At 54.0% G+C, this 23059-nt stretch overlaps 2 protein-coding genes and 1 pseudogene across 3 annotated transcripts in view; 1 reads left to right on the top strand and 2 right to left on the bottom strand.

Annotated features, from left to right (window-relative positions):
* Positions 1-2275, bottom strand: part of LOC139250593 (phospholipase A2 inhibitor gamma subunit B-like) — a 77890-nt gene extending 75615 nt beyond the window's left edge. The window contains exon 1 of one of the 2 annotated variants that reach the window (XM_070872991.1): positions 1921-2275. The gene's annotated coding sequence lies outside the window, so the exon portion shown is untranslated. Of the gene's footprint in view, positions 1-1691; positions 1888-1920 lie in introns of those variants that run through there. The other variant, XM_070872992.1, reaches the window with a different exon arrangement.
* The window catches only part of LOC139250592 (zinc finger protein 729-like), a 539046-nt pseudogene that overhangs the window by 507861 nt on the left and 8126 nt on the right, over positions 1-23059 (top strand).
* LOC139250595 (guanylate-binding protein 4-like) lies at positions 7060-22947 on the bottom strand. Its single transcript, XM_070872994.1, has 3 exons — positions 22738-22947; positions 21547-21649; positions 7060-7646 (listed from the first exon to the last, which is right to left on the bottom strand). Exons 1-3 carry the CDS (start codon positions 22945-22947, stop codon positions 7234-7236), a joined length of 726 nt encoding a protein of 241 aa, XP_070729095.1. The 3' UTR covers positions 7060-7233.

The following is a 23059-nucleotide window of genomic DNA, read 5'->3' as shown; positions in this document are numbered from 1 at the left end:
GCGAATTAACAGAAAACAGAGGGTCGAGATAAATGGGTCATTTCCTGGTTGGCAAACAGTAACTAGTGGGGTGCTGCAGGGATGGGTGCTGGGTGCTCAACTATTTACAATCTATATTAATGACTTGGATGAAGGGACCGAGTGTAATGTAGCCAAGTTTGCTGTTGATACAAAGCTGGGTGGGAAAGCAAGTTGTGAGGAGGACACACAGAGTATGCTAAGGGATATAGACAGGCTAAGTGATTGAGCAAACAATTGGCAGATGGAGTATAATGTGAGAAAAAGTGAGGTCATCCACTTTGGTAAGAAGAAAGAAAAGCAAATTATTATTTAAATGGAGCGAGATTACAAAATGCTGCGGTAGAGAGGGATCTGGGAGTCCTTGTATATGAAACACAAAAACATAACATGCAGGTACAGCAAGTAATTGTGGACGACAAATGGAATGTTGGCCTTCATTGCAAGGGGGCTAGAGTATAAAAGTCGGGAAGTCCTGCTACAACTGTACAGGGTATTGGTGAGGCCACACCTGGAGTACTGCGCACAGTTTTGGTCTCCGTATTTAAGGAGGGATATACTTGCATTGGAGGCAGTTCAGCGAAGGTTCACTAGGTTGAATCCTGGGATGAGAGGGTTGAATTATGAGGAAAGGTTGAGTAGGTTGGACCTGTTCTCATTGGAGTTTAGAAGAATGAGAGGTGATCTTATTGAAACATAGAAACATAGAAAATAGGTGCAGGAGTAGGCCATTCGGCCCTTCGAGCCTGCACCGCCATTCAATGAGTTCATGGCTGAACATGCAACTTCAGTACCCCATTCCTGCTTTCTTGCCATACCCCTTGATCCCCCGAGTAGTAAGGACTACCTCTAACTCCTTTTTGAATATATTTAGTGAATTGGCCTCAACAACTTTCTGTGGTAGAGAATTCCACAGGTTCACCACTCTCTGGGTGAAGAAGTTTCTCCTCATCTCGGTCCTAAATGGCTTACCCCTTATCCTTAGACTGTGACCCCTGGTTCTGGACTTCCCCAACATTGGGAACATTCTTCCTGCATCTAACCTGTCGAAACCCGCCAGAATTTTAAACATTTCTATGAGATCCCCTCTCATTCTTCTGAACTCCAGTGAATACAAGCCCAGTTGATCCAGTCTTTCTTGATATGTCAGTCCCGCCATCCCAGGAATCAGTCTGGTGAACCTTCGCTGCACTCCCTCAATAGCAAGAATGTCCTTCCTCAAGTTAGGAGACCAAAACTGTACACAATACTCCAGGTGTGGCCTCACCAAGGCCCTGTACAACTGTAGCAACACCTCCCTGCCCCTTTGATTTTGAGGGTAGATGCAGAGAGGATGTTTCCCCTCGTGGGGGAGACTAGAACTAGTCTCAGAATAAGGGGTCGCCCATTTAGAACTGAGATGAGGAGGAATTTCTTATCTCAGTGGGTTGCAAATCTGTGGAATTCTCTGCCCCAGAGAGCTGTGGAGGCTGGGCTATTGAATATATTTAGGATGGAGAGAGGCAGATTTTTGAGCGATAAGGGAGTGAAGGGTTATGGGGAGCGGGTGGGGAACTGGAGCGGAGTCCATGATCGGATCAGCCATGGTCGTATTAAATGGCGGAGCAGGCTCGAGGGGCCGAATGGCCGACTCCTGCTCCTATTTCTTATGTTCGTATTTTTCTGCATCCTACCTCCTCGTGTGAGGGCCGAGTATTCAAGGTCCGTGTCTGCCAATATCTCCAGATATTTATCCGCTCCTTTGCAATTAGGAACTCGGAATTCCCTGGATGCATAGAAGAGGAATTTAGGGACCTGTGTCACATCCAAAGGTGCCTTGTGCTGTCACTGTGTGGTGTCGAGCTGGACTTTGTCCGTGTTCCCCTGGTTGTTAATTGGATAGCTGCAAATTTGCCACGTTACCTTTTGCTTTATGTTCAGCAGTATTTCTCTCTGATTTCTCAGGAAACAATGTTTATTCCTTTAAAAACAGCCAACCACCAATCTGAACAAAAACCGCGTGCAATGCTGCCAGTTTCACTGCACAGAATCAAAAGGGAGAGTGATGAAATACAGAAATAATAAACTGAAATCAAAAGATGGAATATACTGCAAAGACGGAGCAGGTCGTGCAGCATCTGTGGAGAAGGGAAGCTCGGGTTCACGGCTCACGTCTGTGGGCTGGACTTTCCGATCATTATCGGCGGGTTCTCGGCAGTGTGGCTGTTTTCCCGCCCGGCGAAAGTTTCCCCTTTAGTTTTTTAATGGTATCATCGATATCCCCGTCGGCGCCCACCGGGACCAAACCGCCCCACGTGCCACGGGGCATACGTTTGGCCTCAACGGAAGCACATCCAGATCGCCGAGGGAACCGCCCTGGGAAAGCTGTTTTCACAGGGCGGGAGGTGAGTACTCTGCAAACAACGGTAAGCTAAAGGTTCTTTATTTACATTTTAAAACAGCGATTAGGTGTAAAGGAGTATTGGGAGTGCGTTGTACGTTTTTTTTTTATTGAAAATATTTTTTTAAGTTTACCTCCTAACCTAGGCCCAATCGCAGCCTCGGACTAAATTTAAATACTTACCATCCATTCTGGTAACGACCGCCCACGTTGCTAACTTTCCACTTAACCGCCGAGAAAACGGCCGACAATAAGAGTCATTTTCTCACCGGGTGATTGGTTTTAATTAGTTTAAACGTGAAAGTGGAAATTCTCGCCAGTGTGACTCACCAAACATTAGTGGTTCTTCTCAGCTGGCAATTGGGCTTTGAGGGGCTCATGGGGGAGTAATCGGGGAAGCGGGTCCGGGGATAGGGGGGAGGGGTCCGGGGATAGGCAGGGGGTTCCAGGGATGTGGAGGGGATTCGGGGATGGAGAGGGTGTCCGGGGATGGGGAGAGGGTGTCCGGGGATGGGGAGAGGGTGTTCGCGGATGGGGAGAGGGGGTCCGCGGATGGGGAGAGGGTGTCCGGGGATGGGGAGAGGGTGTCCGGGGATGGGGAGAGGGGGTCCGGGGATGGGGAGGGGGGGTTCGGGGATGGGGAGAGGGGGTCCGGGGATGGGGAGAGGGGGTCCGGGGATGGGGAGAGGGGGTCCGGGGATGGGGAGAGGGTGTCCGGGGATGGGGAGGGGGGGTCCGGGGATGGGGAGGGGGGGTTCGGGGATGGGGAGAGGGGGTCCGGGGATGGGGAGAGGGGGTCCGGGGATGGGGAGAGGGGGTCCGGGGATGGGGAGAGGGTGTCCGGGGATGGGGAGAGGGGGTTCGGGGATGGGGAGAGGGGGTTCGGGGATGGGGAGAGGGGGTTCGGGGATGGGGAGAGGGTGTTCGGGGATGGGGAGAGGGGGTTCGGGGATGGGGAGAGGGGGTTCGGGGATGGGGAGAGGGGGTTCGGGGAGGGAGAGGGGGTTCGGGGATGGGGAGAGGGGGTTCGGGGATGGGAAGAGGGGGTTCGGGGATGGGGGAGGGGGTTCGGGGATGGGGAGAGGGGGTTTGGGGAGAGGGGGTCTGGGGATGGGGAGAGGGGTTCGGGGATGGAGAGATGGGGTTCAGGGAGGGAGATGGGGTTCAGGGAGGGAGATGGGGTTCAGGGAGGGAGATGGGTTTCGGGGATGGGGAGAGGGGGTTCGGGGATGGGAAGAGGGGGTCCGGGGATGGGGAGAGGGGGTTTGGGGAGAGGGGGTCTGGGGATGGGGAGAGGGGTTCGTGGATGGGGAGAGGCTGTTCGGGGATGGGGAGATGGGGTTCAGGGAGGGAGATGGGGTTCGGGGATGGGGAGAGGGGGTTCGGGGATGGGAAGAGGGGGTCCGGGGACGGGGAGAGGGTGTCCGGGGACGGGGAGAGGGTGTCCGGGGACGGGGAGAGGGTGTCCGGGGACGGGGAGAGGGTGTCCGGGGACGGGGAGAGGGTGTCCGGGGACGGGGAGAGGGTGTCCGGGGACGGGGAGAGGGTGTCCGGGGACGGGGAGAGGGTGTCCGGGGACGGGGAGAGGGTGTCCGGGGACGGGGAGAGGGTGTCCGGGGACGGGGAGAGGGTGTCCGGGGACGGGGAGAGGGTGTCCGGGGACGGGGAGAGGGTGTCCGGGGACGGGGAGAGGGTGTCCGGGGACGGGGAGAGGGTGTCCGGGGACGGGGAGAGGGTGTCCGGGGACGGGGAGAGGGTGTCCGGGGACGGGGAGAGGGTGTCCGGGGACGGGGAGAGGGTGTCCGGGGACGGGGAGAGGGTGTCCGGGGACGGGGAGAGGGTGTCCGGGGACGGGGAGAGGGTGTCCGGGGACGGGGAGAGGGTGTCCGGGGACGGGGAGAGGGTGTCCGGGGACGGGGAGAGGGTGTCCGGGGACGGGGAGAGGGTGTCCGGGGACGGGGAGAGGGTGTCCGGGGACGGGGAGAGGGTGTCCGGGGACGGGGAGAGGGTGTCCGGGGACGGGGAGAGGGTGTCCGGGGACGGGGAGAGGGTGTCCGGGGACGGGGAGAGGGTGTCCGGGGACGGGGAGAGGGTGTCCGGGGACGGGGAGAGGGTGTCCGGGGACGGGGAGAGGGTGTCCGGGGACGGGGAGAGGGTGTCCGGGGACGGGGAGAGGGTGTCCGGGGACGGGGAGAGGGTGTCCGGGGACGGGGAGAGGGTGTCCGGGGACGGGGAGAGGGTGTCCGGGGACGGGGAGAGGGTGTCCGGGGACGGGGAGAGGGTGTCCGGGGACGGGGAGAGGGTGTCCGGGGACGGGGAGAGGGTGTCCGGGGACGGGGAGAGGGTGTCCGGGGACGGGGAGAGGGTGTCCGGGGACGGGGAGAGGGTGTCCGGGGACGGGGAGAGGGTGTCCGGGGACGGGGAGAGGGTGTCCGGGGACGGGGAGAGGGTGTCCGGGGACGGGGAGAGGGGGTTCGGGGATGGGGCAGGGTTCCCAGGATGGGGAGATGTGGTTTGGGGATGGAGAGAGGGGGTTCGGGGATGGGGGGGTTCGGGGATGGGGAGAGGGTGTCCGGGGAGGGTGTTTGGGGATGTGGGGGCCGTTCCCGGGATGGGGAGATGTGGTTCGGGGATGGAGAGTGGGTTCGGGAAGGGAGAGGGGATTTGGGCATGGGGAGAGGGGGTTCAGAGATGGGGGAGGGGTTCCAGGAATGGAGAGGGGGTCCGGGGAGGGGGTTTCGGGGATGGGGAGAGGGGATGGGGGTTCGGGGATGGGGAGGGGGTTCAGGGAGGGGGGTGCGGTCTGGGGATGGTGGGGGGGGGCCTCTGTGACAGCGGGCGGGCCCAAGATTCCCACATCATTGGGTGGACAGTGACGATTCCCCAGGATCTGTAACACCCGGCAACACGAACACTGGAACACGACAGATTGTGACAAACTCGCCCTCATATTTAATAAGCACCATTTAATGAACAAATCCATACAAACAGAAACCACATGACAGTGCCACTGCTGTAATGTAGGAAATGTAGCCGAGAATTTGTGCACAGCAGCGATGTGATAATGAGCAGTTAGCTGGGAGAGACAGGCTGGGGGAGAGTGGGACAGGCTGGGGGAGAGTGGGACATAAGAACATAAGAATTAGGAACAGGAGCAGGCCATCAAGCTCCTCGAGCCTGCTCCGCCATTCAACAAGATCATGGCTGATCTGGCCGTGGACTCAGCTCCACTTACCCGCCCACTCCCCGTAACCCTTAATTCCCTTATTGGTTAAAAATCTATCTATCTGTGATTTGAATACATTCAATGAGCTCGCCTCAACTGCTTCCTTGGGCAGATAATTCCACAGATTCACAACCCTCTGGGAAAATAAATTCCTTCTCAACTCGGTTTTAAATTGGCTCCCCCGTATTTTGAGGCTGTGGCCCCTAGTTCTAGTCTCCCCGACCAGTGGAAACAACCTCTCCGCCTTTATCTTTTCTATCCCTTTCATTATTTTAAATGTTTCTACAAGATCACCCCTCATCCTTCTGAACTCCAACGAGTAAAGACCCAGTTTACTCAATCTATCATCATAAGGTAACCCCCTCATCTCCGGAATCAGCCTCGTGAATCATCTCTGTGCCCACTCCAAAGCTAGTATATCCTTCCTTAAGTAAGGTCGGGGGAGAGTGAGGGGGGCCGGGGGAGAGTTTGGGGGAAGAGACAGGCTGGAGAGGGGGATGAAGAGAGACTGGGGGGAAAGAGAGAGACTAGGGGGGGAGAGAGAGTGACTGGGGGAGAGAGAGAGAGACGGAGTGGGGGGAGAGAGAGAGAGAGACGGAGTGGGGGGAGAGAGAGAGAGACGGAGTGGGGGGCGAGAGAGAGAGAGACTGTGGGGAGAGAGAGAGAGAGAGAGAGAGACTGGGCGGGGTGGTGAGAGAGAGACTGGGCGGGAGAGAGAGAGAGACTGGGCGGGAGAGAGAGAGAGACTGGGCGGGAGAGAGAGAGAGAGACTGGGCGGGAGAGAGAGAGAGAGACTGGGCGGGAGAGAGAGAGAGAGACTGGGCGGGAGAGAGAGAGAGAGAGAGACTGGGCGGGAGAGAGAGAGAGACTGGGCGGGAGAGAGAGAGAGACTGGGCGGGAGAGAGAGAGAGACTGGGCGGGAGAGAGAGAGAGACTGGGCGGGAGAGAGAGAGAGAGAGAGACTGGGCGGGAGAGAGAGAGAGAGACTGGGCGGGAGAGAGAGAGAGAGACTGGGCGGGAGAGAGAGAGAGACTGGGCGGGAGAGAGAGAGAGACTGGGCGGGAGAGAGAGAGAGACTGGGCGGGAGAGAGAGAGAGACTGTGGGGAGAGAGAGAGAGACTGGGGAGAGAGAGAGAGAGAGAGAGAGACTGTGGGGAGAGAGAGAGAGAGAGAGAGAGAGAGACTGGGGAGAGAGAGAGAGAGAGAGAGAGAGGGGGGAGAGTGAGAGACTGCGGGGGAGAGAGGTAGAGGCTGGGGGGGAGAGAGAGAGAGACTGGGGGGTGGGGGGGGGAAGAGCGAAAGACTGGGGGGAGAGAGAGAGAGAGAGACGAGAGAGAGAGAGACTGGGGGGAGAGAGAGAGAGAGAGAGAGAGAGAGAGAGAGAGACCCAGGTGGAGGGGAAAACGGATCACTTCATACCCAATAAACCTGTTAACACTCTGCACACAATGCCCCATCTCTGGTGAGGTGGGGGGCGGGGGGGCGGGGAGGGGGTACCGGCACTTGCGCTGGAGTAAGGCTCTTCGGCTGGGGGAGGCATGCACTCGCGCTGGGATCAGGCAGCGCGACCCTCAAACACCAGCACCGAGGAGTAGGCCAAGGGTGGAGCTCACCAGCGGAATAAGCCGCTGAACAGATTTTTCACTGTTTTGATACCGAGTGGGATGAGTTTGGTAAAACCAGGGGCGACCAGTGTCGCCATGTCGCGAGCATTGTCAAGGAATGAAGGCGATGCTACCTCCTGCTTCTGCCCCTTGAGGGAATCTATCTCCCGCTGCATCTGCCCCACACGTGCATGAAACCCTTCTTGCTGCAGCTTCTCCTGCTCCCGCAGCCTTTGGTCCAGGACCTTCTGGTGCTCCTGGGCTATGTCGGCCTGGTCCTGCACAAATTTCTCTCGCAGTTGCTGCATATTCTTCTCCAGTGCCTGCTTCTGGTCCTCCAGCAGCCTCTGGGCAGTTCGGCTCTCCTCTTCCTTCACTTTACGTTCCTGCTCTGCCACTTCAGCCCTCTCCCGGGCGGCTGGTCAAAGAGAGGAAGAGGAATTACATCGGATTGTACAGCGTAGGAACAGGCCGTTCGGCCCAACTGATCCAGCCTCCACACAAACCTCCTCCCGCCTTACTTCATCCCACCCGATCACCAGACCCTTCTATTCCTTTCTCCCTGGTGTGGACATGTAGCACCAGGAGACCCATTCAGCCCCTCGGGCCTGTTACACAGGAACACGAGGCCCATTCAGCCCCTCGGGCCTGTTACACAGGAACAGGAGGAGGGCCATTCAGCCCCTCGAGCCTGTTACACAGGAACAGGAGGAGGCCCATTCAGCCCCTCGAGCCTGTTACACAGGAACAGGAGGAGACCCATTCAGCCCCTCGGGCCTGTTACACAGGAACACGAGGCCCATTCAGCCCCTCGAGCTTGTTACACAGGAACAGGAGGAGGGCCATTCAGCCCCTCGAGCCTGTTACTCAGGAACACGAGGCCCATTCAGCCCCTCGGGCCTGTTACACAGGAACAGGAGGAGACCCATTCAGCCTCTCGAGCCTGTTACACAGGAACACGAGGCCCATTCAGCCCCTCGGGCCTGTTACACAGGAACAGGAGGAGGGCCATTCGGCCTCTCGAGCCTGTTACACAGGAACAGGAGGAGGCCCATTCAACCCCTCAATCCTGTTGCACAGGAACAGGAGGAGACCCATTCAGCCCCTCGAGTCTGTTACACAGGAACAGGAGGAGGCCCATTCAGCCCCTCGAGTCTGTTACACAGGAACAGGAGGAGGCCCATTCGGCCTCTCGAGCCTGTTACGCAGGAGGAGACCCATTCAGCCCCTCGAGCCTGTTACACAGGAACAGGAGGAGGCCCATTATGTTACAGATTAAATAAACACATTAATGAGGTTTATAAATAAAATGTCAAGCTATGTTGGTTTATGTCTGAATAAAATAGCAACTCCCATGACAATGCCTTTGCAGTTACTGCACGAACTTCCTGAAATTGTCAGTGCAAGCGGAACTGTTTGGGTTAATTCCGGCACTCTTGTTGCTCAATGACATCCTCACAATGTCACGTGTCTGAGCTCATTCTACGAACAGCACCTCGCCTAAACACCAATGGCTGAGAACTCAGTTTCGCGAGAAGGCCATTTTGCCCCTTGATTACAAGCTGTACCTTCAAACTTCACACACGAGACCATGGGAGATTTCTTCCCCTTAATTAAGGAACCAGAAACTTGCATTGGAGGCAGTCCAGAGAAAATTGTAGTGTAGAAGAATGAGAGGTAATCTTATTGAAACATATACGAAACGGCTCGGGAAGGTAGATGTAGAGAGGGTGTTTCCCCTCGTGGGAATCTACAACTAGGGGGCATTCAGCCCCTTGAGCCTGTTACACAGGAACAGGAGGAGGCCCATTCAGCCGTTCGAGTCTTTTACACAGGAACAGGAGGAGGCCATTCAGCCCATCGAGCCTGTTACACAGGAACAGGAGGAGGCCATTCAGCCCCTCGAGCCTGTTGCTCAGGAACAGGAGGAGGCCCATTCAGCCCCTCGAGTCTGTTACTCAGGAATAGGAGGAGGCCCATTCAGCCCCTCGAGTCTGTTACACAGGAACAGAAGGCCATTCAGCCCCTCGAGTCTGTTACACAGGAACAGGAGGAGGCCTATTCAGCCCCTCGATTCTGTTACTCAGGAACAGGAGGAGGGCATTCAGTCCCTCGAGTCTGTTACTCAGGAATAGGAGGAGGCCCATTCAGCCCCTCGAGTCTGTTACACAGGAACAGGAGAAGGCCATTCAGCCCCTCGAGTCTGTTACACAGGAACAGGAGGAGGCCCATTCAGTCCCTCGAGCCTGTTACATAGAAACAGGAGGAGGCCATTCAGCCCCTCGAGCCTGTTACACAGGAACAGGAGGAGGCCCATTCAGCCCCTTGGGACTGTTACACAGGAACAGGAGGAGGCCATTCAGCCCCTCGAGCCTGTTGCTCAGGAACAGGAGGAGGCCCATTCAGCCCCTCGAGTCTGTTACTCAGGAACAGGAGGAGGCCAATCAGCTCCTCGAGCCTGTTACACAGGAACAGGAGGAGGCCCATTCAGCCCCTCAATCCTGTTGCACAGGAACAGGAGGAGGCCCATTCAGCCCCTCGAGTCTGTTACACAGGAACAGGAGGAGGCCCTTTCGGCCTCTCGAGCCTGTTACGCAGGAGGAGACCCATTCAGCCCCTCGAGCCTGTTACACAGGAACAGGAGGAGGCCCATTCGGCCTCTCGAGCTTGTTACGCTGGAGGAGACCCATTCAGCCCCTCGGGCCTGTTACACAGGAACAGGAGGAGGCCCATTATGTTAGAGATTAAATAAACACATTAATGAGGTATATAAATGAAATGTCAAGCTATGTTGGTTTATGTCTGAATGAAATAGCAACTCCCGTGACAATGCCTTTGCAGTTACTGCACGAACTTCCTGAAATTGTCAGTGAAAGCGGAACTGTTTGAGTTAATTCCGGCACTCTTGTTGCTCAATGACATCCTCACAATGTCACGTGTCTGAGCTCATTCTACGAACAGCACCTCGCCTAAACACCAATGGCTGAGAACTCAGTTTCGCGAGAAGGCCATTTCTGCCCCTTGATTACAAGCTGTACCTTCAAACTTCACACACGAGACCATGGGAGATTTCTTCCCCTTAATTAAGGAACCAGAAACTTGCATTGGAGGAAGTCCAGAGAAAATTGTAGTGTTGAAGAATGAGAGGTAATCTTATTGAAACATATACGAAACGGCTCGGGAAGGTAGATGTAGAGAGGGTGTTTCCCCTCGTGTGGGAATCTACAACTAGGGGGCATTCAGCCCCTTGAGCCTGTTACACAGGAACAGGAGGAGGCCATTCAGCCTCTCTATTCTGTTACTCAGGAATAGGAGGAGGCCCATTCAGCCCCTCGAGTCTGTTACACAGGAACAGGAGGAGGCCATTCAGCCCCTCGAGTCTGTTGCACAGGAACAGGAGGAGGCCCATTCAGCCCCTCGGGCTGATTACACAGGAACAGGAGGAGGCCATTCAGCCCCTCGAGCCTGTTGCTCAGGAACAGGAGGAGGCCCATTCAGCCCCTCGAGTCTGTTACTCAGGAACAGGAGGAGGCCCATTCAGCCCCTCGGGCCTGTTACATTGGAACAGGAGGAGGCCCATTCAGCCCCTCGAGCCTGTTACATAGGAACAGGAGGAGGCCCATTCAGCCCCTTGAGCCTGTTACACAGGAACAGGAGGAGGCCCATTCAGCCCCTTGAGTCTGTTACACAGGAACAGGAGGAGGCCCATTCAGCCCCTCGAGCCTGTTACACAGGAACAGGAGGAGGCCCATTCAGCCCCTCGGGCCTGTTACATTGGAACAGGAGGAGGCCCATTCGGCCCCTCGAGCCTGTTACATAGGAACAGGAGGAGGCCCATTCGGCCCCTCGAGTCTGTTACACAGGAACAGGAGGAGGCCATTCAGCCCATCGAGCCTGTTACATAGGATCAGGAGGAGGCCCATTCAGCCCCTCGAGCCTGTTACTCAGGAACAGGAGGAGGCCATTCAGCCCCTCGAGCCTGTTACTCAGGAACAGGAGGAGGCCCATTCAGCCCCTCAAGTCTGTTACTCAGGAACAGGAGGAGGCCAATCAGGTCCTCGAGCCTATTACACAGGAACAGGAGGAGGCCATTCAGCCCCTCGAGCCTGTTGCACAGGAACAGGAGGAGGCCCATTCAGCCCCTCGGGCCTGTTACATTGGGCCTCCTCCTGTTCCATTCAGCCCCTCGGGCCTGTTACATTGGAACAGGAGGAGGCCCATTCAGCCCCTTGAGCCCGTTACACAGGAACAGGAGGAGGCCCATTCAGCCCCTCGAGCCTCTTACACAGGAACAGGAGGAGGCCCATTCAGCCCCTCGAGCCTGTTACATTGGAACAGGAGGAGGCCCATTCAGCCCCTCGAGCCTGTTACATTGGAACAGGAGGAGGCCCATTCAGCCCCTTGAGCCTGTTACACAGGAACAGGAGGAGGCCCATTCAGCAACTTGAGTCTGTTACACAGGAACAGGAGGAGGCCAATCAGGTCCTCGAGCCTATTACACAGGAACAGGAGGAGGCCATTCAGCCCCTCGAGCCTGTTGCACAGGAACAGGAGGAGGCCCATTCAGCCCCTCGGGCCTGTTACATTGGAACAGGAGGAGGCCCATTCAGCCCCTTGAGCCCGTTACACAGGAACAGGAGGAGGCCCATTCAGCCCCTCGAGTCTGTTACTCAGGAACAGGAGGAGGCCAATCAGCTCCTCGAGCCTGTTACACAGGAACAGGAGGAGGCCCATTCGGCCTCTCGAGCCTGTTACGCAGGAGGAGACCCATTCAGCCCCTCGGGCCTGTTACACAGCAACAGGAGGAGGCCCATTATGTTACAGATTAAATAAACACATTAATGAGGTATATAAATGAAATGTCAAGCTATGTTGGTTTATGTCTGAATGAAATAGCAACTCCCGTGACAATGCCTTTGCAGTTACTGCACGAACTTCCTGAAATTGTCAGTGAAAGTGAAACTGTTTGGGTTAATTCCGGCACTCTTGTTGCTCAATGACATCCTCACAATGTCACGTGTCTGAGCTCATTCTACGAACAGCACCTCGCCTAAACACCAATGGCTGAGAACTCAGTTTCGCGAGAAGGCCATTTTGCCCCTTGATTACAAGCTGTACCTTCAAACTTCACACACGAGACCATGGGAGATTTCTTCCCCTTAATTAAGGAACCAGAAACTTGCATTGGAGGAAGTCCAGAGAAAATTGTAGTGTTGAAGAATGAGAGGTAATCTTATTGAAACATATACGAAACGGCTCGGGAAGGTAGATGTAGAGAGGGTGTTTCCCCTCGTGTGGGAATCTACAACTAGGGGGCATTCAGCCCCTTGAGCCTGTTACACAGGAACAGGAGGAGGCCATTCAGCCTCTCTATTCTGTTACTCAGGAATAGGAGGAGGCCCATTCAGCCCCTCGAGTCTGTTACACAGGAACAGGAGGAGGCCATTCAGCCCCTCGAGTCTGTTGCACAGGAACAGGAGGAGGCCCATTCAGCCCCTCGGGCTGATTACACAGGAACAGGAGGAGGCCATTCAGCCCCTCGGGCCTGTTACACAGGAACAGGAGGAGGCCCATTCGGCCTCTCGAGCTTGTTACGCTGGAGGAGACCCATTCAGCCCCTCGGGCCTGTTACACAGGAACAGGAGGAGGCCCATTATGTTAGAGATTAAATAAACACATTAATGAGGTATATAAATGAAATGTCAAGCTATGTTGGTTTATGTCTGAATGAAATAGCAACTCCCGTGACAATGCCTTTGCAGTTACTGCACGAACTTCCTGAAATTGTCAGTGAAAGCGGAACTGTTTGAGTTAATTCCGGCACTCTTGTTGCTCAATGACATCCTCACAATGTCACGTGTCTGAGCTCATTCTACGAACAGCACCTCGCCTAAACACCAATGGCTGAGAACTCAGTTTCGCGAGAAGGCCATTTCTGCCCCTTGATTACAAGCTGTACCTTCAAACTTCACACACGAGACCATGGGAGATTTCTTCCCCTTAATTAAGGAACCAGAAACTTGCATTGGAGGAAGTCCAGAGAAAATTGTAGTGTTGAAGAATGAGAGGTAATCTTATTGAAACATATACGAAACGGCTCGGGAAGGTAGATGTAGAGAGGGTGTTTCCCCTCGTGTGGGAATCTACAACTAGGGGGCATTCAGCCCCTTGAGCCTGTTGGACAGGAACAGGAGGAGGCCATTCAGTCCCTCGAGTCTGTTACTCAGGAATAGGAGGAGGCCCATTCAGCCCCTCGAGTCTGTTACACAGGAACAGGAGAAGGCCATTCAGCCCCTCGAGTCTGTTGCACAGGAACAGGAGGAGGCCTATTCAGCCCCTCGATTCTGTTACTCAGGAACAGGAGAAGGCCATTCAGCCCATTGAGCCTGTTGCACAGGAACAGGCGGAGGCCCATTCAGCCTCTCGAGCCTGTTACATAGAAACAGGAGGAGGCCATTCAGCCCCTCGAGCCTGTTACACAGGAACAGGAGGAGGCCCATTCGGCCTCTCGAGCCTGTTACACAGGAACAGTAACAGACCCATTCTGCCCCTCGGGCCTGTTGCACAGGAACAGGAGGAGGCCCATTCAGCCCCTCGAGCCTGTTACACAGGAACAGGAGGAGGCCCATTCGGCCTCTCGAGCCTGTTACGCAGGAACAGGAGGAGGCCCATTCGGCCTCTCGGGCCTGTTACGCAGCAACAGGAGGAGGCCCATTATGTTAGAGATTAAATAAACACATTAATGAGGTATATAAATGAAATGTCAAGCTATGTTGGTTTATGTCTGAATAAAATAGCAACTCCCGTGACAATGCCTTTGCAGTTACTGCACGAACTTCCTGAAATTGTCAGTGAAAGCGGAACTGTTTGGGTTAATTACGGCACTCTTGTTGCTCAATGACATCCTCACAATGTCACGTGTCTGAGCTCATTCTACGAACAGCACCTCGCCTAAACACCAATGGCTGAGAACTCAGTTTCGCGAGAAGGCCATTTTGCCCCTTGATTACAAGCTGTACCTTCAAACTTCACACACGAGACCATGGGAGATTTCTTCCCCTTAATTAAGGAACCAGAAACTTGCATTGGAGGAAGTCCAGAGAAAATTGTAGTGTTGAATAATGAGAGGTAATCTTGAAACATATACGAAACGGCTCGGGAAGGTAGATGTAGAGAGGGTGTTTCCCCTCGTGTGGGAATCTACAACTAGGGGGCATTCAGCCCCTTGAGCCTGTTACACAGGAACAGGAGGCCATTCAGCCTCTCGAGTCTGTTACTCAGGAACAGGAGGAGGCCCATTCAACCCCTCGAGTCTGTTACTCAGGAATAGGAAAAGGCCCATTCAGCCCCCCGAGTCTGTTACTCAGGAACAGGAGCAGGCCATTCAGCCAATCGAGCCTGTTACATAGGAACAGGAGGAGGCCCATTCAGCCCCTCGAGTCTGTTACACAGGAACAGGAGGAGGCCCATTCAGCCCCTCGGGCCTGTTACATAGGAACAGGAGTAGGCCCATTCAGCCCCTCGAGCCTGTTATACAGGAACAGGAGGAGGCCCATTCAGCTCCTCGGGCCTGTTACACAGGAACAGGAGGAGGCCCATTCGGCCTCTCGAGCCTGTTGCACAGGAACAGGAGTAGGCCCATTCAGCCCCTCGAGTCTGTTACACAGGAACAGGAGGAGGCCCATTCAGCCCCTCGGGCCTGTTATACAGGAACAGGAGGAGGCCCATTCAGCCCCTCGGGCCTGTTACGCAGGAGGAGACCCATTCAGCCCCTCGAGCCTGTTACACAGCAACAGGAGGAGGCCATTCAGCCCCTCGAGTCTGTTACTCAGGAACAGGAAGAGGCCCATTCAGCCCCTCGAGTCTGTTATTCAGGAACAGGAGCAGGTCATTCAGCCAATCGAGCCTGTTACATAGGAACAGGAGGAGGCCCATTCAACCCCTCGAGCCTGTTACACAGGAACAGGAGGAGGCCCATTCGGCCTCTCGAGTCTGTTACTCAGGGACAGGAGGAGGCCAATCAGCCCCTCGAGCCTATTACACAGGAACAGGAGGAGGCCATTCAGCCCCTCGCGTCTGTTACATGGAAACAGGAGTAGGCCATTCAGCCCCTCGAGCCTGTTACACAGGAACAGGAGGAGACCCATTCAGCTCCTCGAGCCTGTGACATAGGAACAGGAGGAGGCCCATTCAGCCCCTCGAGCCTGTTACATAGGAACAGGAGGAGGCCCATTCAGCCCCTCGAGCCTGTTACATAGGAACAGGAGGAGGCCCATTCAGCCCCTCGAGCCTTTTACACACGAACAGGAGGAGGCCATTCAGCCCATCGAGTCTGTTACTCAGGAACAGGAGGAGGCCAATCAGCCCCTCGAGCCTATTACACAGGAACAGGAGGAGGCCATTCAGCCCCTCGAGCCTATTACACAGGAACAGGAGGAGGCGATTCAGCCCATTCGAGCTGTTGCACAGGAACAGGAGGAGGCCCATTCAGTCCCTCGAGCCTGTTACATATAAACAGGAGGAGGCCATTCAGCCCCTCGAGCCTGTTACACTGGAACAGGAGGAGGCCCATTCAGCCCCTCAAGTCTGTTACACAGGAACAGGAGGAGGCCCATTCAGCCCCTCGGGCCTGTTACACAGGAACAGGAGGAGGCCCATTCAGCCCCTCGAGCCTGTTACATAGGAACAGGAGGAGGCCATTCAGCCCCTCGAGTCTGTTACACAGAAACAGGAGGAGGCCATTCAGTCCCTCGAGCCTGTTACACAGGAGGCGGCCCATTCAGCCCCTCGAGCCTGTTACATAGGAACAGGAGGAGGCCCATTCAGCTCCTCGAGCCTGTTGCACAGGAACAGGAGGAGGCCCATTCAGCCCCTCGGGCCTGTTACATCGGAACAGGAGGAGGCCCATTCAGCCCCTCGGGCCTGTTACACAGGAACAGGAGGAGGCCCATTCGGCCTCTCGAGCCTGTTAAGCAGGAGGAGACCCATTCAGCCCCTCGGGCCTGTTACACAGGAACAGGAGGAGACCCATTCAGCCCCTCGGGCCTGTTGCACAGGAACAGGAGGAGGCCCATTCGGCCTATCGGGCCTGTTACGCAGGAGAAGACCCATTCAGCCTCTCGAGCCTGTTACACAGCAACAGGAGGAGGCCCATTATGTTACAGATTAAATAAACACATTAATGAGGTTAAAAAAGGAAATGTCAAGCTGTGTTGGTTTATGTCTGAATAAAATAGCAACTCCCATGACAATGCCTTTGCAGTTACTGCACGAACTTCCTGAAATTGTCAGTGAAAGTGAAACCGTTTGGGTTAATTCCGGCACTCTTGTTGCTCAATGACATCCTCACAATGTCACGTGTCTGAGCTCATTCTACGAACAGCACCTCGCCTAAACACCAATGGCTGAGAACTCAGTTTCGCGAGAAGGCCATTTCTGCCCCTTGATTACAAGCTGTACCTTCAAACTTCACACACGAGACCATGAGAGAATTCTTCCCCTTAATTAAGGAACCAGAAACTTGCATTGGAGGAAGTCCAGAGAAAATTGTAGTGTTGAAGAATGAGAGGTGATCTTATTGAAACATATACGAAACGGCTCGGGAAGGTAGATGTAGAGAGGGTGTTTCCCCTCGTGTGGGAATCTACAACTAGGGGGCATTCAGCCCCTTGAGCCTGTTACACAGGAACAGGAGGAGGCCATTCAGCCCCTCGAGTCTGTTACACAGGAACAGGAGGAGGCCATTCAGCCCCTCGAGTCTGTTACACAGGAACAGGAGGAGGCCATTCAGCCCCTCGAGTCTGTTGCACAGGAACAGGAGAAGGCCATTCAGCCCCTCGAGTCTGGTACACAGGAACAGGAGGAGGCCCATTCAGCCCCTCGAGCCTGTTACACAGGAACAGGAGGAGGCCATTCAGCCCCTCGAGCCTGTTGCTCAGGAACAGGAGGAGGCCCATTCAGCCCCTCGAGTCTGTTACTCAGGAACAGGAGGAGGCCAATCAGCTCCTCGAGCCTATTACACAGGAACAGGAGGAGGCCATTCAGCCCCTCGAGCCTGTTGCACAAATAACAGGATCCCCATTCAGCCCCTCGAGCCTGTTACATTGGAACAGGAGGAGGCCCATTCAGCCCCTCGGGCCTGTTACATTGGAACCGGAGGAGGCCCATTCAGCCCCTCGAGCCTGTTGCACAGGAACAGGAGGAGGCCCATTCAGCCCCTCGAGCCTGTTACATAGGAACAGGAGGAGGCCCATTCAGCCCCTCGAGCCTTTTACACACGAACAGGAGGCGGCTATTCAGCCCATCGAGCCTGTTACATAGGATCAGGAGGAGGCCCATTCAGCCCCTCGAGCCTGTTACTCAGGAACAGGAGGAGGCCATTCAGCCCCTCGAGCCTGTTACACAGGAACAGGAGGAGGCCATTCAGCCCCTCGAGCCTGTTACATATTCCCGCTGCCCTTTGTGTGAAGAAGTGCTTCCTGACATCACCCCTGAACGGCCGGGCTCTCATTTGAAGGTTCTGCCCCTTCTTCTGGGGCCCCCCCCACCAGAGGTCATAGTTTCTCTCGGTCTACCCTATCGATGCTTTTAATCATCTTCAACACCTCGGTTATATTGCCCTTTAATGTTCTAAACGTGAGCGAATGGAAGTCTAGTCTGTGCAAATTGTCCTCATAATTTCAGATTTTTAGCCCAGATATCATTCTGGAGAAACAGAAAATGCTGCAAATACTCAGCAGGTCATAAGAACATAAGAAATAGGAGCAGGAGTCGGCCATTCGGCCCCTCGAGCCTGCTCCGCCATTTAATACAATCATGGCTGATCCGATCATGGACTCGGGTCCACTTCCCCGCCCGCCCCCTTATCGCTCAAATATCTGTCTCTCTCCACCATTAAATATATTCAATGACCCAGCCTCCACAGCTCTCCGGGGCAGAGAATCCCACAGATTTACAACCCTCAGAGAGAAGAAATTCCTCCTGATCTGAGTTCTAAATGGGTGGCCTCTTATTGTGATCCTGTAAGCATTTTAATCCACTTTCTCAACCTTCCCTGCCACCTTCCTCGATTTCTGCACACATACCCCCAGGTCACTCGGTCCATGCACCCGCTTTAGGATTGTACCCCTTAGCTTATATTTCCTTTCCTCATTCATTCTACCAAAATGTATCAATTCAGACGTTAAATGCCACGTGTTTGCCCATTCCACCAGCCTGCCAATGATTTGCTGAAGTCTATCACAATCCCCCTCACTGCTCACTATACTTCCAAGTTTTGTCTCATCTGCAAATTTTTAAATTGTGCCCTGTACACCCACGTTCAAGTTATTAATATCTATCACAGAAAAGCAGTGGTCCCAGTACCGACCTCTGGGGAACACCACTGTATACCTTCCTCCAGTCCGATAAACAACCGTTCACCACTACTCTCTGTTCCCTGTCACTTCGCTAATTTAGTATCTAGGCTGCCCCTGTCCCTTTTATTCCATGGGCTTCAACTTTACTGCCAAGCCTATTGTGTGGCACTTTGTCAAACGCCTTTTGGAAATCAATCTACACCACGTCAACTGCATTACCCTCATCGACCCTCTCTGTCACCTCATCAAAAACTCAATCAGGTTCGTTAAAAACCTTTAACAAATCCATGCTGGCTTTCCTTAATTAATCCACACCTATCCGCCATCAGTTTCCCCGTGTACGCTGACGACACCCAGCGCTAACTCTCCCCCATTTCGCTCCACCCCTCCGCGTTCTCTAAATTGTCGCACTGCTTGTCCCACATCCAGTGCTGGATGAGCAGAAGTTTTCTCCAGTTGAATATTGGGAAGACCGAAGCCATTGTTTTCAGTCCTCGCCACAAACTCCGTTCCCCAGCCCCCGACACCATCCCTCTCCCCAAATCCTGTCTGAGGCTGAACCAGACTGTTTGCAACCTCGGTGTTATATTTGACCCTGAAATGAGCTTCCGGCCACATACCCACAGCATAACTGAAACTGCCCATTTCCACCTCTGTAACATCGCCCGTCTCCACCCTGCCTCAGCTCATCTGCTGCTGAAACCCTCATCCCTGCCTTTGTTACCTCCAGAATTGACTATTCCAACGCATTCCTGGCTGGCCTCCAACATTCTACCTGACGTAAACTTGAGGTGATCCAAAACTCGGCAGCCCATGTCCTAACTCGCACCAAGTCCCACTCACCCATCACCCCCTGTGCTCCATGTCATAACTCGCACCAAGTCCCACTCACCCATCACCCCCTGTGCCCCGTGTCCTAACTCGCACCAAGTCCCACTCACCCATCACCCCCTGTGCCCCATGTCATAACTCGCACCAAGTCCCACTCACCCATCACCCCCTGTGACCCGTGTCCTAACTCGCACCAAGTCCCGCTCACCCATCACCCCCTGTGCCCCGTGTCCTAACTCGCACCAAGTACCACTCACCCATCACCCCCTGTGCTCGCTGCCCCGTGTCCTAACTTGCACCAAGTTCCACTCACCCATCACCCCCTGTGCTCACTGCCCCGTGTCCTAACTCACACCAAGTCCCACTCACCCATCACCCCCTGTGCCCCGTGTCCTAACTCGCACCAAGTCCCACTCACCCATCACCCCCTGTGCTCGCCGACCTACATTGGCTCCCGATTAAGCTATGCCTCGATTTTAAAATTCTCATCCTTGTTTACAAATCCCTCCATGGCCCTCGCCCCTCCCTATCTCTGTAATCTCCAGACCCACAACCCCCCGAGATGTCTGCACTCCTCTAACTCTGCCCTCCTGACCATCCCTGATTATAATCGCTCCACCATCGGTGGCCGTGCCTTCAGCTGCCTGGGCCCCAAGCTCTGGAACTCCCTCCCTAAACCTCTCCGCCTCTCTACCTCTCTTTCCTCCTTTAAGATGCTCCTTAAAACCTACCTCTTTGACCCAGCTTTTGGTGAACTGCCGTAATTTCGTCTTATGTGGCTCGGTGTCAAGTTTTTAGTCTTACAACCCTCCTGTGAAGCGCCTTGGGACACTATATAAATATAAGATGTTGTTGTTTACTGTTAATGTTGTCCCTGATTACTGTCTCTAAAAGCTCCCCCACCAACGAGGTTAAACTGACCGGTCTGTCGTTGCTGGGTTTATTCTTACACCCTTTTTTAAACACTGGTGTAACATTTGCAATTCTCCAATCCCCTGGCACCACCCCAGTATCTACGGAGAATTGGAATATTATGGCCAGTGCCTCCGCGATATCCGCCCTCAGTTCCTTCAGCAACCTCAGATGCATGCCCTCCGCTCCAGAAGATTTATCTACTTTAGCTACAGCCAGCCTTTCGAATACTTTTTTTATCCTATCAAGTGTCTCCACTACCTCCGACTTCAGCAGTGTCCTCTTCCTTGGTGAAGTACTCATTTAGTACCTCACCACAGCCTCTGCTCCAAACATAGGCCTCCTTTTCTGCTCCCTAATCAGCCTCAGCCCTCCACTTACTACCCTTTTACTATTTATATGCCTATAGAAGACTTTTAGATTACTGTTTATGTTAGCTGCCATGCGATTCTCAGACCCTCTCTTTTCCCTTTTTATTTTCTAGTTCACTTCTCCTCTCTATATATATATATATATATATATATATATATATATATAGCCGGATTCTCGGATGTATTTGCAAACTGACATCTGTCATACACCCTCTTTTTCTGCTTCAGCATATTCTCTATCGCTGTCGGGGGAGTGTCGTTCTACTGAGACCTTTAACCATGTCTTCCCTCTCCGGTCCCACAGCCATTGTTGGAAGAACAGGGGAGTTCTGGGCAGTGTCCTGGGGGCCAATATTCACCCCCTCAACCAACATCACTGCTCACGACCTTACTGCCGTTTGTGGGAGCTGGCTGTGCGCAGTGTGGCTGCCGCGTTTCCCACGTTACAACGGCGACAACACTCCAAAACGTGTTTATTGGCTGCAAAGTGCTTTCGGCCATCCCGAGCTAGGGGAAAGTCGGGCGTGTTTCTGAGTCCGAGTCAGGTAAACACCGAGGGGCCATCCACTTACACCGAGATTCCTCACTTGATCACAAGTGGGGCAAGGACAACCGGTGTGGAGGAGGAGCGGTAGGAGTGGGTCTAATTGGACAGCTCTTGCACAGTAACGATGGGCCGAATGGCCTCAATCCGTGCTGTGAGATGCTAAAGCTGTCTGAAAAGGTCCACTCTGAGAAGGAAAGGATGCCGACCCCATTGACTCTTGACCCCAGCGCGAACTCTTGACCCCTCTCCGGCGCCAGCGCTGATTGGCCGTCGGCACCGTGGGCTTTCGGAGAACTGTACCTGCGAGCTCCTTCTCTCTCGCCGTCAGGGTTACATCGGCCTGTCGAAGGGACTCTGAGAGTTCACTTTTACTTTCCAGGAAGCCTTGAAGAACTTGCTCAGCCTGCGGAGGGAACGGGTTGCATTCGTTTTTTAGCGAGGTCTGCCATCCTCCAACAATGCTCGGTGTTCGAGCGAGAAACCGAGAGGAACGGTCAAAAGGCCACAGGGCAGGAGGCACCCGCCATGTGAATCTGACACTGATCCACACACAGAGGTATTAGGACAGGTGACCAAAAGCTTGGGCAAGGTGGGAGGAAGAATGAGAGGTGATCTTATCGAAACGTATAAGGTTATGAGGGGGCTTGACAAAGTGCCAAAGAGAGGATGTTTCCACTGATGGGGGAGACTAGAATTAGAGGGCACAATCTTAGAATAAGGGGCCGCCCATTTAAAACTGAGATGAGGAGGAATTTCTTCTCTCAGAGGGTTGTAAATCTGTGGAGTTCTCTGCCCCAGAGAGCTGTGGAAGTTGGGACATTGAATAAATTTAAGACGGAGATAGACAGTTTCTTAAACGATAAGGGGATAATGGGTTGTGGGGAGCGGACAGGGAAGTGGAGCTGGATCCATGATCGGATCAAGTAACACCTGAAAAGGCCCCTCCCGTCGTGGCTCTAATCCGTTCCGAATCCATTTCTTAATCAGGACATACTTCCCTGGTACCACGAGGGACGATTCGGGTAAAACTGGGAGGTCGAGGTCAGCCTCTCGAACCTGGTTGTGGGCTATTCGCAGAGCCTGTGTCAGAGAAAGAACATAGGTGGTCAACAGTCGAGCTGGGATACCATATCTAGGAACAATTTCCCTCATTAACACCTTAACAACAGTTTGAGCCTTATTGTCCAGGGTAGGGTCGGCTTCAATCCATCTGCTAAACACATCTACTATTACTAACACATATTTGTAACACTGAACTTTTTGCAACTCAATGTAGTCCAATTGCAATGTCTCAAAGGGACCTTCTGGTAGGGGCGTCTTACCCCAATCACAGGGGACTCCCTCCACTGGATTATGCTGCTGGCAAACCAGGCAACGACTATTGATGTTCTGGGCCAACGCCTGGAGTCTAGGGTGCCACCAAGTAGCCAAAAGTGTGTCACTTGTTGTCCTTGCTCCACAATGAGTAGCAAAATACATACATTCAATAACCCATAGAGCCAACTCGTCAGACATGCAAGTCTGTTCTGTGGGAGTGATCCAGAGTTTAGAAACATTGTCATAAGTACATCCATAATTTTTCCACAACAGTTTATCTTTTTCAGGAGCACCCTCGTGTACTTTAATGACATCTTGGATGCTTGGCATTGGTTTTTCCGAGGCTAACTTATCCTTTGCAGGACTTTTAGTCTGACTCATCATTCTGGGCACTACCATTTGTTGTCCACGAGAGGCCTGTTTGGCCTCTTCGTCAGCACAATGGTTCCCTATATCAACCGGGGATTTTCCGGTGGTGTGGGTGGTACATTTAACA

Source organism: Pristiophorus japonicus, unplaced genomic scaffold (genome assembly GCF_044704955.1).
Source record: "Pristiophorus japonicus isolate sPriJap1 unplaced genomic scaffold, sPriJap1.hap1 HAP1_SCAFFOLD_396, whole genome shotgun sequence".
Lineage (NCBI taxonomy): Eukaryota > Metazoa > Chordata > Chondrichthyes > Pristiophoridae > Pristiophorus > Pristiophorus japonicus.
Note: the sequence above shows the minus strand (reverse complement) of the source record. Positions and strands in the feature narration are given on the sequence as shown.

What these genes read in the sequence shown, in the direction of transcription:
- LOC139250595 (XM_070872994.1), bottom strand. Translation starts at nt 22,947, where the DNA reads ATGATGAGTCAGACTAAAAGTCCTGCAAAGGATAAGTTAGCCTCGGAA. An exon ending in CTGACGAGTTGGCTCTATGG is followed by an intron (nt 21,650 to 22,737) that starts GTTATTGAATGT and finishes TTCCCTCCGCAG; the next exon opens with GCTGAGCAAGTTCTTCAAGG. An exon ending in GAGAGAGAAGGAGCTCGCAG is followed by an intron (nt 7,647 to 21,546) that starts GTACAGTTCTCC and finishes CTCTTTGACCAG; the next exon opens with CCGCCCGGGAGAGGGCTGAA.